Source organism: Diorhabda sublineata, chromosome 3 (genome assembly GCF_026230105.1).
Source record: "Diorhabda sublineata isolate icDioSubl1.1 chromosome 3, icDioSubl1.1, whole genome shotgun sequence".
Classification (NCBI taxonomy): Eukaryota; Metazoa; Arthropoda; class Insecta; order Coleoptera; family Chrysomelidae; genus Diorhabda; species Diorhabda sublineata.
The window spans coordinates 42134660-42151573 of NC_079476.1; the positions used below are offsets into that span (position 1 = coordinate 42134660).

The window sequence follows — 16914 nt, forward strand, 5'->3', positions numbered from 1 at the left end:
ATGTTCGAACAATGTTTATTTCTTACCCGTTCTAAAGCATTATGGGGAAGGCAGTTGAAAAACTGGTATAAACATTATTCGATTTGATTTGCTCTTATGTCAGTTACAGCTTCGTGCCACATAAAGTAGTAAGCATGATCCACATCATAGTCATAGATGGTTTAGTTTCATTTTCAGTTTGGCACTTTTTGCACAAGTATCTCTGTTTTGTCTTTTAAGAGGAAAAGAATGGGATATGTAAGTGTAAACAAACGAAAATATTTCGGACAAAATGAGATGTTGACTTATTGTGTTATAGCCGGTATCATTTAAGTAGTTCATAGAATGAGCTCGAGCGTGACGTGTTCTAGACGTTAATAAATGTCAAAGATAGTTTAAATTTTAAGAAACTGATATTTTTACGCGCTGATCGTTGCTGAACGTCAAAAAACATAACCTCACTTTTATAGTGTGGTTTGTAGATACAGATAACCTGAAAAATAACTTCGCTAATGGAATTCGCACGTGCCCATGAGTGTTTCCCATTGGAAAATTTGACAAGAACTAGTTATTCGACAATCAGATCTACTTATTGAATGTTTTGTTAAAGGTCTGTTCAAATTGAAGTTGATCATATAATCCCAATTCATTTATCTATGGTAAAAAAATTCGTGTAAATCTATTTCGTTCATTTTAAAATATGTTGTAGTAAAGTAACTGTAGATATTTATATTCAAATTCAAAAACCAATCAACGTCGAATCAAATATCGCTTTGTATATATTTCAATACACATTTCATACAGTAAAGTATATAATACATTAAAAATAATTCGAAATCGTTATGCACTTTTAAGGTTATGTTTATTAGCGAACCAGTGTCGTGTTCCATTTTAAGATCCACGATAAGTTTACTTCTAATTCTTTAGGGGGTATTCAAAGATAACTCATTATGAACATGGGATTCTCGATTTTCGTCGATCTAGCTTATCTCTTTTGACCAATGAAGATTTTTCATAAATGAAGCGAAATTAAAACCTATCCTGTAAAAATGGACTTATCTTCTTTTTCCCCGACGCCACAGATTTATTATATCTACTAGTCTTTTAACAATTTACATATTTCAAAAATTATTAACGTAGTAAATCGAGATAAAATATCTTGGACCTTGAAATAAATTTCAGTTTTTCACCACTAGGATGTAACACATTTCCCATGAGAATTATATGTGCACCAATTTTAAAAATTATGTTTTTGTGAAAGTAGGCTTTCATTGACAACTTCATTCTATTTGTCATTTCTCACTAATATTCGTAAATAAATCAATAAAAAATAAAACAAACAAAAACTAGACTTTTTTTAATATAATTACTTTATTAAAAACAAATAATTTAACAAACAGGAATCCATAATTTGTTTTTTTATGGTACCACTTGATGTTACACTTATGGGTTTAGGATTTTCTAATAAATGAAAAATAAAGATTTTAGAATGTCAATACAATAATTGTATGTACTTTTTAAGACTTATCTCTATAAAAATACAATAAGATTAAGATAAAACATACTTCATGTGTTTCAGTACAAATCAAATTATTTCGATGATACTATCTATACTAATTTCAATTAAAACTAAAGTGAGACAAACACACAGCGATATAAATAAAATAATAATTCCGATTTTCAAGACACAGTAAAAAGTAATATATTGGATATCTATTGATTTAAAAAAGTATTTAAATTAAATGAAATTAGCAGACACTGCGCTACTTTTATCACAGCAGTATTAATATAGAACCTACGCTTAATAAACAAAATTTTTTATATGTTCGTATGCAGTATTCATGATTCCCCAACTAATAAAGGCTCTTGTATAATTCATTTGAACACCATAATAAAGGTACCTAATTTTTCCTCCTCTTTCTTTGTAAATTTCAACTAATACTTTAAAAGGATTATCAAATTTTCCACCTACTTTAGTTTGCATATGAATTTTAAGAACATTCAATGGATAGAACACAGTCGAAAGCACTACCCCAATCATAGCTCCACATATAAATTCACAAGAAGTCCTCAATAAGTGATTTTCATATTTTGGAAACCTACTTTGAAATTCCTCTCTAATTATAAAAAAACCTACATTGGAAGGTCCATTCCTTAACAAAATTGGTACCAAACCGCGATAATATTCCCTAATTCCATATTTTTTAAGTTCTTTGAATACATGTATTGTGTTTTTATATTCTATATGATGTTTTGAATCTGCTAAAATAGTTTGTACTCTCTCAAAAGGCATTAAAATAGCCTCTGTTGTGCCTGAAGTTAGTGCCCCTATCGTTTTTGCAGTGTAAGGATTAAAACCAAGTTGTACCAACGGTCTCCTGACTTCCTCATATATACCAAACATCAGTGACATGGACAATGTTTTTTGACACATTGGGGGCAGTATTCCTCGGTACAAATAATAAAAACCTTCATTTTTAAGCTGAAGAAATGCTGGTATAATTTGTGTCCCATGAAGTATCTACAAATATAAACTAGAAATCAATTATATAATAATGATTTACTAATTAAAAAAAAGTAATAATTTAGGGGTCGAAGACAAATTTAATACTATGTTGATAAATGATATAGACTTTTACCTGTCTAAAAATCAACTTATTGATAGGATAAGTAAGGGTAACATTTATGATTGCGGCTCCCCAGCCGCAAAAAAACTCTCTCCAATCAATTATGTAATCAGAGAGGACACCCTCGCTCATAATTCGCACTCTAAAATTTGCTTAGATTACATAATTCATGAATTGAGTAAATAAAACTAACTTTACCACAACTCTGATTTCCAGCATTGATTTGTTAACCAAACTTTATGTAAATGCATGACACTAATGACAGAGACTTTAACACTATAGAATCATAGACAAAATGTAAATTTTAACGACCGTGATTATAAGTAACCCATTGATCATAACGAAAACATTTGCCTAAAATTATCAAGCTTATCATTAAAAATATATGTAAATTCACATTTTCCGATGGCAATAGCTTCATAATGATAAAAATCGACTAAAGAGAAACAACCGTCACTCCACTTCAGTATTCTACTGTCAAATGATGTTGTATAAAACTTCAAATATCATATATATGGAATTAAAACTTCGTATTCCATCAAAAACTTATCAATAGGATAGTCCTACAATTTTGAATATTATTCGCCTAGTTTCTTCTTTGATGCGGAACCTATATATGTATCCTCTCAATTAATCTATGGTACGGTCAATAATTGACCAGTCATTTTTTATAACATCAAGTTAACTTGTAATTCATTGGTTAAAAATTAACTTGTAATTGGATATTATCAGTATTTAAAAAAATGAACTAAACATTTTAAAACTTCTTGCTATGCTGGCAAACAACTATGAAAAAGTATAACAATGACGCAGATTATGAGTAAGTTAATACATAATTGGGGTGTTTTTCTTATAATAAAGAGAATGGCTATTTTTTAATGGGTACTAAGGCATTTATTTGTGTTTCTGTAATTATTCAATAAGAATTGATTATTAGCTAAAAATTCATGACAGGTACTGCCCATTGCCATAAGGTAAAAATTATTTGGTTACCATTAAAATGTGCTTTTTATATTTTTATTTTTTGAAGTTATGCAAGAAATTCTCTAATTTTAAGGTATGGGTATTCATAATATCGATTTATTTTAAGTAACTTCTGGATAAATATGATTATTGTAGTAAATATATTTTTAGGTAATGATAAACAAGGACTTACTTTTGAAATAATATCAACAAAAATAGCTGAAGTACAGGAGGAGAGAAAATATGTTATATATACATTGCAAGTTCGGTTTATATCTGATAATGATGATACAAGTCCTTCAATGATCGAAAGACGATATACCAACTTTTTAGATTTATATACATCTCTTAAAAAAGAGTATCCACATCTTATGAATAATATTGTGTTTCCCAAAAAAGCGCTTACTGGGAATTTTAGCAGTGAACTAATATCTGCTCGAAGTACAGGATTTGAATCTCTTTTAAAACATATCACCAGTAATAATCAATTAAAAAACTCATTAGCCTTAATAGCCTTTCTTCAAGATGCAGAACTTCAAACAGTGAAATCTCTACTGCATGATATGAAATATTCATTGGCTTATCCAATTTTAGAAGATAGTTTGAAATTATTAAACAAGGTATGTTTTTCTAGGAATTTAAGTTCTTAACATATTTATTTTTTTTTTCACATTATTTTGACAGGTATTTACTGATAGATCTCCGGTGGTGCTTTTAGCATTAGTTCGATTAATAGCTTGTGGAGCATCTCTTCCTGAATTTCCAGATGTGCTAAAATGGGCTGATTTAGCTCTTCACAGATTTGAAGGAGTCAGTGACGGTGATCTCTTACAACTATATGTACCATTATTCCGAACATGTGTCAAATTGTGGTGTCAAAATGGTAGGAATCCAGAAGAGTTACAAAAAACATTATGTAGTTTACAGAAACAAGGTGTTAAAATGGAAGAGAAGTCGCTTATAGATGCCGTTAAAACTGTAGAGGAAAAGATATTTGGTATTTAGAATTAAAAGTGAAACTATATTTTTCAATTAAGGTAAGAGACACAATGGCAGACACAAAAAAACTAAATATCTTTCATTTTTAGGTAAAGTTGATTTAGTTGTGCCTTTCATCTATCTTGGGGTTTTGGAGTAGTAAAATAGTAGTGGTTTCAATTTGAAATGTCTGCTTGTGTTACTACACAGTACAAGTGTTAAGCGATCATTCGCAGCTTTAAATCCAGTGCTCATTTTTCTTTATGGGACGGAAATGCATCCTTACAGCATGTATGATAGTATGATACTTTTTTTAAAAAACATATATGGGAGAAAATACCAATTTGGAACAAGTTTCACTAGAATAGTTTGGTCGTTAAAAGTGTCTAGATTTAACAGTGCTTACTGTAGCAAAATTTTGTTAGAAACCTAATATCAACCTAATCATAAATACATGAAGGGGATGATATTTCTAATTTAATTTTGAGGATCAAACAAAAAAGTGTCAGTTATAGGTACACTGTCTCATTGTGGTGCTCTTGACAGAATTAAAATGAAATAAAAGGTGAATCGAGTATAAATGTGAAAAGAAGTCTATACTGTATAAGTGAGAAATGAGAAACAGCCTTACATCACATACCGACTGAATTTGTATATTGAAGATAATTATGTGCTAGGTGATTTTTTTATGTAAATTATTTCTGTTAGTAGTAGTTTTAAGTAATTGATCATGTTTAAATTATGTTTTCCCCGATCTCCATCATGAATGCTAAGAGAATCCAGCATTAAACATTTGGACAGAATTATTCCTATTTGAGAAAGGTAATACTTCCTAAATAAAAAATTAATACGTATTTTATCAGTGGCTTTATTTAGTAGTTTAGTATAATAACAGAGATGTTGTATAAAAGAATATATTTTTTGTAACCTTAGCGAGTTGAGAAATAAATACATTATTTTCTAAAAAACGCGAGTATTTGGCTTAAGATTCTGTAAAATGTAAAACCATAAAATAAAATATCATGAAAATCAACATTCCGATCCTTACATATTTTACAGTCCTTTTTGGTAGGTTCTTCGGAACATTTCATCTTAATCAAATGTAAACATTGAGGGATTTGTTTTAATTGACAAGCGCAGGGTTGACTGCAAGCGGCAATACAAGTATGGCCACAGTCTAGTTTCTTAAAACAAAGTGAAGGACATTCTTCAGTTGGGCATCTTTGGTTACATTTTTTCGGGCATCTATGTCCGCATCTAAGAGTTTTAACGCACGGATTTGTACATTCCATCACTGATGGTGTATTACCGCATATACTATTCAACCAATGACCGCATTCTGCTTGTTGAAGCATCTACAAATAAACATTTGGTGGAGTTTTTTGAAAAATTAAAAAAAAAATTTACAATGTGAGTTTAGAGATCTGAATTTTGTAAATTATTTAAAGAATAGAAATTTACCTCAAATTTGTAAGGTCCGCAAATTTCATAGCATTCATTTCTACAAAGATGGCCGCATGGCAGATTCTTTTTACAACTCTTCGTACATTCCATATTATCCACATCTTTGTGACACGGGATATTATTGTAAGAGTGACCACACTCTTTACGAACTTTTGTTGATTTATTATTGCACAAAATCGGTTGTTGATAACAAGCCAATAGCGAAAAATGTTTTTTTCCGAATTTTGTACAATACAAATTATTTTTCTGGCACATTATCGAACATTTATACTGAAAATAATTTTCCATTTAAATATATTTTTAAAAAAGTAGATATTTCTTTATAAAAGTAGACATTCAAATAATTATAGAATGGGAAATTTATTTTTCTGGTCACAAGACTATTTAGTTGAGTTTTGTTATCAACCTGTAGGAGTTGCCCCAATGTCAAAGTCACTCTTTCACCCTAAATTAATTTCAATACTTATTTTATATACAGTTTACCCTTATTAAGAGACGTTTTTGTGGAGCTATGAGAACGTGCCCAACTAGGGCAATAGAAATCATTACAAATCTCTATAACTGGTAAACGAAACATTAGCCATTCCTAAGATACTAAAGAAGGTAGTGATTTTGTTGACAAATAGTACTGCTAAAGCTATAAAGTTAAACTATAAAATATATATGTATACTTACATCAATATGTTCAGTATCTCTACCATAATGGCATATTTGTGCACACTTATGACCGCACTTTAAAATTTTATTGCACAATTCATTGCATTGCTTCAATTGACCTTGTTTATGACAAATTTCAATATACTCATGGCTGCAAGCTAAAGTTATGGTATTCTCAAATGAACATTCAACTTTTTCGAGACTTTTTCTTTTGTAACAGGGAACTTTTTGATTATGCCCACAGTTTAGAGTAACTGTGACTGTGATTTGGCATACACCGCAATCTTCGAAGCAATACTTTTTGCACAAATCGTGTGATGAAAAATCGCATATCTTTCTATAATGTCAAAAGAAAAAAAAGTTACAATATACATCTTAAACAAGTGATTAAAAAAAAATTTTGCTCTATTTATGACGTATTCAAAAGTAGTACTACTACTACTACTAGAAGTGTGAATGTGTGTTGCAGGTTATTTTTTTCATATATTCCACATTATTTTGTAATGCATACAAATAAACAAGTGTTTATTCAATTCTAACCCTTCTCTTTGACTAGTGCTACTCACCTGAGGCACAGTTCCTTGCATTTATACTCTTTATGATCTAAATCATCTATGTGACATTTTCGTTTGCATTCATGAGAACAACTCAACTTGAAAAAACAATCCTTATTACATCCCCCTTCAGAAACATTTTCAAAATCTTCAATTTTTTCTATTTCAGTCACAGTTCCATGATTTTGACAAAATAGTGGTAGGGACCGTCCTATAGCTTCAATGGTTTTCAAAGTTTTTCTAATATCTTTCCAGATCTGCAACAAAATAATTGAAAAAAATTTTAAAAATAAAATTCTCCGAATAATATCACTTCTTGTTGTCTCCCAGTTAACGTCAAAAATTATTATTATACTTACTTTACTGACATTTGACAACATCCTCATATTTCCCATTATATAAAATCCTTCTTTGGCCCTCGACAATGCTACGCAAATCCTGTTTTCAATTTTCAAAAATCCAACAGATTCTTCATCATTATTCCTTACAAGAGACAGTAGAATTATTCTGTTTTCTTCACCTTGGAAATTATCGACTGTTGTAACATCAACCTTTTTCAAATCTTTATTTTTAATCTTAGCCGCTTCCTGGTTTATGGTAACCACTTGGCCTGCATAAGCTGCCAAAATTGTTATCTCCTCCGATTTATACCTGCACACGTAAAAAAAATATTCAACTAAAATTTCAACATACAGGGTTTTTCAAAACGTGCTATTGTCTGCGTCGTCGAGCAAATCTATCACGTTACATTTTATTTCGAGATACGAAGTCAATACTTCGTCTGGAGGCATGGAAAAAATTGTTAGATAAATATCGCAACGTTATCTAGGGCCTAGATACGAGGAACTGTCTAATTCTAGGCAGTTCCTCGTCGTTTTCTTGTTCAGGAAAAATAGTGATACAAACATAATGAGAATTAGTATATTATTTTTCTATTATTTCCCTTCGACCACGTAAAAAATTTTTCAAAAAAAAGTATTTTTTAAATAAAAAAGTCAAACAATATCACACATGTGTTGAAAAATATATAAACACGTGTGCTAGAAAGTTGAAAAATTCATTTTTTGCCAGTACAATACTTAAAATTTTACAAAATGATTGCTTGTGTATTTGACCATTAATACTACAGCCTACTTAATATAATTTTTAAACTTTTAACTTACATGTTAGTAAAATCAAGACAGTCACGAAGTATATTTTCCTTAACTATGGAGAATAAATTTTCATTCAACTACTTTATACATTACCAAGTAATAGTAATAACACTTAATTTTAAAGTTTAAATTATCTTGCGGATACTAGTATGTATTTCAACACAAATCACAACAAACTTTCAATTTTTATTGTAAACACTAATATAACCCCAATAAATCATACTGTTTACTTCTTAAATTTGGCCTATTGTCTTTCAGCACCCAGCCAGATTCATATTGTATTCGCGTATTCCCTCTATCGTTCGAGACCATATATAAGAAAAAGAAACGTTCTAACACAGGAATGTTTTATTATTTTTTAGTACATGTGTGAAATAAGCTACTTTGTTGAGTAAAAATGAGTGTGGCCGTAGGAAAAAAATATTTCACATTCATTTGAGAGTAGGTACTTACCCAAGATATAGATTCGTTATTAAACATTGACAAACAAATAAATTTTATTGATTGTTAAGATTAATAAGATTTTGGACGAGCTCGAAATCAACAAATACATTGTTTATACAAAATATAATACGGGTAGGTACTAACCCCGTTTTGAGTAGGTAATTTGCTAATTTAACAAGATATTCAGCCTCAAAACGATTAAATTTGCTTGCATCGCCGAACTCTTTTTCTGGATTCTTGTGATGTATAAAAAATAATGATTTTTTCATCCCTCGCACTTCTGGATAATTACAAACAGAAACACTATTCTTTAAATTTGGATAAATCACTGGAGTGATTAAACTGGCGATTTCCGGTCTCATTCTATGCTGAACACTCAATGTATGACATTGAATGTTATTTTCGACCATTCGTTCAAATAGACTTGTGCCTAAATTAAATTGGTTACCAATGACATAATCGGACGTACCCGGTTTGAGCTGTTGATGATCTCCTAAAACATTCAAACAATATACAAAACAATAACAATGTTGCAATTTTTTACCTAATAAGATTAAATGTTGACAATTTTTTGACAACGCTGTAACTATATGCGCTTCCAAAACTTCTGCTGCTTCTTCTACAATAACAATAGGACATTCTACTCTTTGTAACGTTGAATGCATTCTTGCAGCACATGATGTAGTCATTCCTGAAATTAATACTGTTTTAACATATCACCGTCTTCAGATATTGAAATGGAAACTAAATTTATTCCAAATTCCAAATATTGTACTCGCCTATTATATCCATTTTTTTTAAAGTTGCCACATCAACATCTTCCTTTAACATATTGAACTCATAATATGCCGATCGATATTGAACTAGTAGTTTCTTTTTTTCAACTTCCAACATTTCTTGCGCTTCATCTAGCCATAATTGATACAATTCCCATCTAGCTTCAGTTGATAATTTATATGGATCATTCAATTTTTGAATCGTAGCTCGTTTATATTTTTTATCTAAATGATTCTAAAAATGAGCTGAATGAATATTTTTCGGGATTTGCCCACAAAAACTTTATTTTCCACGACAAAATAGGAATTTAATTATAAATATTACTCACTGTTAAAAAAATTACTTTTTCGAAAATGTAATCAAAATCTTTTTCCAAACATTTCATTTCACGTTCATACAACGACATATAATGCGTGTATTTTTCTTTTGTTATATGACCACCTACAAACTCTGCATTTAACGAATCAATTTCCAATTGTACCGTGGATTTCGATGTTGAAATATCACTCAACCATTTTTCCATGTCCAAAAGTAAAACTGTGTAATCTCGTACATTTGTGGTATTTCTAAAACAAATTAAGGCGACTCGCTACATAACGAGGAAAACTCATAAACGGAATTTAAGGCCTACGGGTGGCCAAACGATATTAGTCCTCATAACCAAAAGAAGATCTATGTTAAACGAGACAGTTACAGAAAACAAAACTAGATAATGAAATTTGGAAAGTAACATTAAAGTTGGCTAGTATGAAACTATTGAAATGAAAAAGTTATGATCAATAATAGAGGAAACAGAAATACTAAGATTGATGAAAAAATAATTGATGTAAATAGAATACAGTGGGATCCCGGTGGTAGAAAAGAACGCGGTAGGCCTGTGACGAAATGGTTTATTAAATGATGTGGAAGTTGTCCTAAGCAAAAAAATTACGGAAAAACATCAAAAACACATTAATGTATTTGTTTTAAAAGTTATTAGAAAAATGCAAAATATAAGACTTACTCCATATAATTCCAATAAACTTCTGTCAACCGTTTTGCTTCCGAGTCATCAATATATTTCTATAGAAGAAGAATTTATTGTATTACTTTTATCGCCAAGTTGTAATTTAAAAACAAAAATTCCATTTATTCTCTACTGAATGTATCTTCTAATATTTACACCAGAAGATGCAGTTACTTAAATTATGTTTAAAAAAATAAGGAATTTCTAATATGTTAAAAAAAATAATAATGTCATAATAATAAAAAATTATGGAGTATTATTAATCTAAAAATGGGTGAGAAGTATAAGAAAAATGAAAAAATTGACTACATTATATCTGATACTGAAAATAAAATTGATAATTTAAATGACGTGGCGAAATATTTCAATAGCTATTTTTGTGAAATTGGTGAGAAATTAACTAACAAGATAAGAAATGCATATAATCATGTGGTCATAATGCCAAATTTGAATCAAAAAGTATTTTTATACATCCAACTAATAAGGATGAAGTTAAAACTGTAATAGATAAACTAAAAGACAAAGCAGGAGGAATTGATGGTAGGTATACGTTCTAGAATATTAAAAACAATTTTTGAATACATTGCCGAACCCCTAGCATACGTTTTCAATCAATGTATTGAATTATCCATTTGGGGCCAGATTCTTTAAAGAAAGCCGAAGTTGTTCCGATATTTAAACCCAAAAATAAAAGTAAAGTAGAAAATTATAGACCTACATCATTAATTTCAAATGTTGCAAAAATACTCGAAAAATTGTGTACGATAGATTATTTAATTTAAAAAAAAAAAAACATAATATTTTGTCCAAAAAACGGTTTGGTTTTATCAAAGGGTCGGGAACCAAAGATGCACTAGCATATATTACTGATGTGATATTATATAAATTTTTAAACAAAAGTAAACCAATTATAGTTACTTTTCTTGATTTAGCTAAAGCATTTGACACTGTCAATCATAAAATATTACTAGATAAATTATATAGTTATGGAACAAGAGATAGTGCCCATGGTCTATTAGTTACTATTAATTGGCTCAACAGGCATGGGGGGTTGAGGCCAGTGTTATGTACTTCAAAAAAGACGATTCTAATAGGCAGCTTTGGTAAACGTGTTTTAATAAATACAATTATTAACAAATACAATTTTACTAATAGCGCTTATCTGATAAATATGGAGCAATTATTTTGCTTGGAAGCTGTTGTACATTATTATAAAGAACTAAATAATAAATATGAGTCATCAACAAGTAAAACTAGAAATAAAAGTATTCTACTACCAAAAATGTTTAAAACTGTTAGTGATAGAAATAGTTATATTGTGGCAATAAAATTATTTAATGAATTACCAAATGAACTTGAGGAGAAAAAGGGAAATTACAACATATATAAGTACTTAAAAAGTAAATTGAAACTTTTGATTGTAAAAAATGTTTAAACCAAATAATTACTATATTTTATTAATGTTAATTATTGTATACTAATTTTATTATACTGGAGTTGGGATGACACATTTCTTATTAAAAAGCGTGTGTACTATCTGTTGTATTATTTTATTTTTAGTAAGGCACTAGTTCCTACGTACAGGTATTGTTTACCTCTGTAAGAATTAGAAAGTATTGTAAATGCTTGTAATTTTTTACTGGTTATGAATAAATAAATAAATAAAATAATGTGACACTTTCACATTGCGACATCTCACAACTGATTTCTGTTTATTTACAATGCAAAAAGATACAATATATTCAAAAATACTTATTCTTGTTTAAACTATAGGAGATTGATTTCAAGATTATATTAATGCAAATTATGTTGAAAACGTTTTTGCTCAAATATTGTAACTCACCGTGGTGTCTTGGAGGAGCCATACGAATAGATATTCTTCAGTGAAGGCTTGTCCTAGGACTGTTTGTAAATATTTTAAACCGACTATACCATCGCGATTTCGTAATATTGTTAATGGTACATCGAGTTTTTTTATGTTGGCTGCAAAGTTTTCAATATTTTGTGTTTTAGTTTTAATCATTTGTCCTGTACGAAATTTCTGTTTCATTCTTCTGAGTGTATGTTGTTGAAGTTTCTATTAAAAACGAAAATATAAACTTTTTCCCTACATTCATTACACTTTGATATATTGGAAATTATATAGATAAGATGTATTTTAAATAAGATTGATCAAAAGAAGATTTCCGAATATTTTATTATTGATCACTTGTTTCTGACGATACCTAAAAAGTTTGGTTGATCTGTAGATTAGAACGATGATGTTTGAGTAACAGGCACGGATGCGTAATGTTACATTAGCATTTTAAAATTGATTAGTTTCATAGAAAACTGAACATCTGATTGGATAAAACATTGACTAATTTATTGGAATAATGTCTCTGCGTTTTTCTTCAATTGAAAAAGTCGAATACATAAATATTCAAGTTTGTAGTTAATGTAAAATGTCAGAAAATGGAAAAATTTATGAGAATAAGAATCATCTAGAAACTTTAATGATTAAAAAATATCTAATAGACTCGCTTAACAGTTGAAAAAGAAAATATAACAATTGGTTAAAAGAATTGACAGACGAAAAGAATTCAACTCACTCTGAAAAACGACAAGAAAACTTTGAAAAACCAAAGTCAATCCCAAAGATAATATATTCGATAGATCTGCCACTCTGTATAAAAATTTTACGACAAAGTTCGATCCTAGCGACATATCTCGGACGGGCTCCGTACCAAAAAAAAAGATTTGATCTAAGGTTCATATCCAAAAAGTAAGCTTTTAGATGTAAACCGGCAACATAGATGGCGTCCTGAACTTCACACAGGCCCTGTTCAAACTCCAGAAAAGACGAGGGGGGTTAGGTTAATTTAGGTTAATAATAAACAGTAATTTGTGAAAAGCAATAATCTTTTCATTGCAGGCCAACTTCATTCTTTCTGAAGTGATTTGAAGCTAGAGAAAAAAATTTACTTGGTCGGAAGACCAAAACTACGGATTCTGTAAAAAATATAATGTATCAGAGACGTAATTCGAAAAGTTCTTGAAGTGTGGTTCGCTTTATTCTTAATCCCAAAACAATAAGGAATATTATATGACAAATCAATTGTTCACTTTTAAACAACAAACTGAATATACTCTGAAAAAAAACAAAGGAAGCGTATTCTGTACAAATCTAATATGAATGAACATCATCATTAAGAAAATAAATAAGAATCATTAGTATGCCCTTACCTCGTTTTTAGATTGTGATCCAAGGCGCACCAGATTTATTTCGTCAGTTAAAAGTCCTTCCAAAAATTGATCCAAAGCGTGATTGGTATAACAAACTATTAAGATTGGTCCCTGACTATACATTAAAAGATCCTTCGTTATAGTTAAACCCAAAAAAGTTTTTCCGGTACCAGGCGGTCCTTGAATAATAACAAATTCCTTAGAAAAAGCGGCCTTGTATGCCATTTCCTGGGATTGATTCAGTTTCACTTTTGGTTGTGGTGTAGTTAACGGTAAATAAGCGGGGCGTTTCGTCGATGTAGTTTCTACATAAACGATATATTTACCCATAGGTAATTCGTCGGTTTCCATCATTTGTAATACTTTAAGGACGTGATAATACGGATCGAAGAATACGACGCATTCAATCATTTTGTAAGCATGTTTTAATTTCGGAAAATTTTCTTCAAATGAGACGATTAGTTTTCCTCTACCTATGGCATCGGAATTTACTACTAATCCTTTAAGAACCGTTTTGAAGTTATCATCCGTAAATAGTAATAAACTACCAGTCATAAATTTATTTTTCGTTTCATTATTTAATCGTTCTGTCAACTTTTTATTTAATGTTATTTGTAATTCGTAGCATATATCGTGTTTATTACAAGATTCCCCCAAAAACAATACTTCGTTGTAAATCTTAATGTTGAATAAATGTCTATCGACACCGTTGATGTGATCGCAAATATCTTCTCTGATCGGATTTAAAAAATCCTCCCTTTGTAATCTAAATAAAACGTCTAGATAATGGGAGACGCTTTCGTAGGATCCTCTAATTACGTTCGATCTGATGAAATTCATTTCTCTTGTAACTAGTTCTTTAATTGAGGGAAAAATAGTTATTGAATGGAAATCTTCTTCTGGAGCTAACGCATTTTTATTGGTCGATTTAGAAAATCTATTTTTGAAAGAACCAACTTTTCCATTCAATTTATTCAATTTGTTTATTAAACTTGACGAAGACTTGCATATATTTTTGGTGTTTAAGAATTTTATAAAGATATATATTTGATACCAACATAAAGAAGGCATCAAATCTAAAGCGTTTTCAAAAATTATTAAAATATCGTCGATATATTGAATTTCCAAATTCGGTTTATTTAAAATTTGTTTTTTCCAAGCATCCACGAACGATTTACCAACGGTTATTTTTAAAATTTGATATTTATTAGCTATAAATGAGGATTGGCATATTTTGACAGTTATTTTCGTGATTACTTCTAACAAATCATAACATCCCATATTATTTTCATTCAACACTTTAAAATATTCATCTTTATTTTTTGAGAGAATATTTAGAATACGATCACTATTATTCGATAATAATATTCTCAAATATGACACACTCGCAAACTTATTGGAATTTTCATTTGATGATCTTGGTGAATCAGATCTTCCATTGAACCTTCCTGATCTGGAATGTTGATTTCTATCTAAAGAAAAAGTAAAAATAACTTTGTAAAATTCGCATTAATTCAACACATATACCTTCACATTTATTTAGTGACAGGTACAAAATTTTGTACGTTAAAAATCTCTTTCTGGATTAGGATCCACAATGAGCTGATATCGGATCATAGTTTAGATTCTCATGATTAATTAATTAATATTATTAATCCAAATTGAATTGATTTAAATAGTTTAAGGTTAAGTTAGGTGTAATCAACAATCATATATGTTATACTTCTATATGGGCAGTTTAAACTGAAAGTAATGTAATTTGAGTCATTTTATGGTACGCTGTTGTTGTATTTGTTCAAGAGTGTAAGTTTTAACAGTAAGCAGTAATAAATCTTATCACAGCCAATGTCATTGTGATCAAATTTCAATTTAGATGTTTCATTAATCACAAATTGATTAATGTATTATATATATATATATATATATATATATATATATATATATATATATATATATATATATATATATATATATATTGTTTTTAATAAGAAATGTTCAATCTACATTCCTAGATAAAATAATACTTGTGTGGGTACCTAAATACTAATTATTTTGACCTTAAATAAATATCAATTACCTTATATAGTCTCCTGAAAATACAGGATGTTTAATGTGACAAAATATTATGTATAAAAGAAAAAAATATATATACCCAAACATTCTCTGTATTACTTATTTTTGTTGACATGTGTACAATAGCATATACTTAGATAGTGTACTACAATTAATTAAGTAGGTAAGTATACAATAATGTAGCCAATAATATTTGAAACTTCAAACAACTTTTACTGTTCTCTTGAAAAATACAAAAACTAAATATATTTGCGACTAATGGCAGCTGACACTAAAAATTGGGAGTAGCAGAAAAAGTTAATAAAATAATTACCTTTGTTGCCATTTGATGTTCGTCTTTGCATTTTGATCCAGCACTTTTTATTATAGAGTAGAACTACAAATTATCTTGACAATTTCTTAAGAATAACTTCAGTTATTTAGCTAATTCACCTTGCAACAAGATTTAAGTAATCACTAACCATGCACATATGGGATTTACACAGCAATGCTGTGACAGCATGTTATGTCATACATTTGGGTTCGTCATGAAACGTTTCATTGGTTATTTTTGTACACAGATCCAGACTACACCGTTCTCATGAGATCTTGAAAATTTAAAATTGGAATAAGCGTGAAATTAAACGAAAGTGAGTCTGAAAGAATGAAATTGGAACAAACCTATAGATAGATCGACCACTGCGTACGAAAGTTTTACGTAACCTGAGGGGTTGGATGGGAAATATAAACACTACAACTTCATAGGCGCAAAGCTTAGACAAGGAAAGATTAAGCTGCAAAAGAGAGGCCTCACAAAACATACCCAGGGTATGTTTTGTGAGGAAAGGAGTTTTTCCTTGTTTAAGGATCAGATCAATACCGTGGATATGTAGGTTACTTGAAAATTGACTTACACTTGCGCGGGAAATTTAAAAAATAATACTATTAACAAAATTAGTTTTGAACGATAATTAATTTTAATAATCTAAACGAAACATGTTGCTATTTATTGATAAAATTAAAATCTGAAAATC

General features: G+C 29.5%; 3 protein-coding genes across 5 annotated transcripts; 1 reads left to right on the forward strand and 2 right to left on the reverse strand.

The window, feature by feature from the left end:
- Window positions 1–1332: 1332 nt before the first annotated feature.
- On the reverse strand, window positions 1333–2931 carry LOC130441159 (mitochondrial nicotinamide adenine dinucleotide transporter SLC25A51). Its single transcript, XM_056774717.1, has 3 exons — window positions 2805–2931; window positions 2619–2748; window positions 1333–2500 (listed from the first exon to the last, which is right to left on the reverse strand). Exons 2-3 carry the CDS (start codon window positions 2736–2738, stop codon window positions 1781–1783), a joined length of 840 nt encoding a protein of 279 aa, XP_056630695.1. The 5' UTR covers window positions 2739–2748; window positions 2805–2931; the 3' UTR covers window positions 1333–1780.
- A 130-nt stretch (window positions 2932–3061) lies between these two features.
- Window positions 3062–5515, forward strand: LOC130441161 (sorting nexin-21). Of its 2 annotated transcripts, XM_056774719.1 has the most exons (4): window positions 3062–3426; window positions 3741–4189; window positions 4254–4606; window positions 4658–5515. In XM_056774719.1, exons 1-3 carry the CDS (start codon window positions 3411–3413, stop codon window positions 4572–4574), a joined length of 786 nt encoding a protein of 261 aa, XP_056630697.1. In that variant the 5' UTR covers window positions 3062–3410; the 3' UTR covers window positions 4575–4606; window positions 4658–5515. The 2 variants fall into 2 exon arrangements, with proteins under 2 accessions (XP_056630697.1, XP_056630696.1); XM_056774718.1 differs by having other exon boundaries at window positions 3086–3426; window positions 4254–5515.
- LOC130441153 (NFX1-type zinc finger-containing protein 1) lies at window positions 5398–16767 on the reverse strand. Of its 2 annotated transcripts, XM_056774712.1 has the most exons (14): window positions 16562–16767; window positions 16215–16488; window positions 13829–15300; window positions 12447–12680; window positions 10601–10659; window positions 9926–10163; window positions 9600–9831; window positions 9365–9511; window positions 8965–9313; window positions 7582–7873; window positions 7235–7479; window positions 6687–7005; window positions 6009–6281; window positions 5398–5902 (listed from the first exon to the last, which is right to left on the reverse strand). In XM_056774712.1, exons 2-14 carry the CDS (start codon window positions 16243–16245, stop codon window positions 5501–5503), a joined length of 4293 nt encoding a protein of 1430 aa, XP_056630690.1. In that variant the 5' UTR covers window positions 16246–16488; window positions 16562–16767; the 3' UTR covers window positions 5398–5500. The 2 variants fall into 2 exon arrangements, with proteins under 2 accessions (XP_056630690.1, XP_056630689.1); XM_056774711.1 differs by having other exon boundaries at window positions 16215–16761.
- Between the last annotated feature and the right edge of the window lie 147 nt (window positions 16768–16914).

What these genes read in the sequence shown, in the direction of transcription:
- LOC130441159 (XM_056774717.1), bottom strand. Translation starts at nt 2,738, where the DNA reads ATGAGCGAGGGTGTCCTCTCTGATTACATAATTGATTGGAGAGAGTTT. An exon ending in ATAAGTTGATTTTTAGACAG is followed by an intron (nt 2,501 to 2,618) that starts GTAAAAGTCTAT and finishes TTATATTTGTAG; the next exon opens with ATACTTCATGGGACACAAAT.
- LOC130441161 (XM_056774719.1), top strand. An exon ending in GTTTGAAATTATTAAACAAG is followed by an intron (nt 4,190 to 4,253) that starts GTATGTTTTTCT and finishes TTATTTTGACAG; the next exon opens with GTATTTACTGATAGATCTCC.
- LOC130441153 (XM_056774712.1), bottom strand. Translation starts at nt 16,245, where the DNA reads ATGCAAAGACGAACATCAAATGGCAACAAAG. An exon ending in TGCAAGGAACTGTGCCTCAG is followed by an intron (nt 7,006 to 7,234) that starts GTGAGTAGCACT and finishes TTGACATTATAG; the next exon opens with AAAGATATGCGATTTTTCAT. An exon ending in GCGGACCTTACAAATTTGAG is followed by an intron (nt 5,903 to 6,008) that starts GTAAATTTCTAT and finishes GTTTATTTGTAG; the next exon opens with ATGCTTCAACAAGCAGAATG.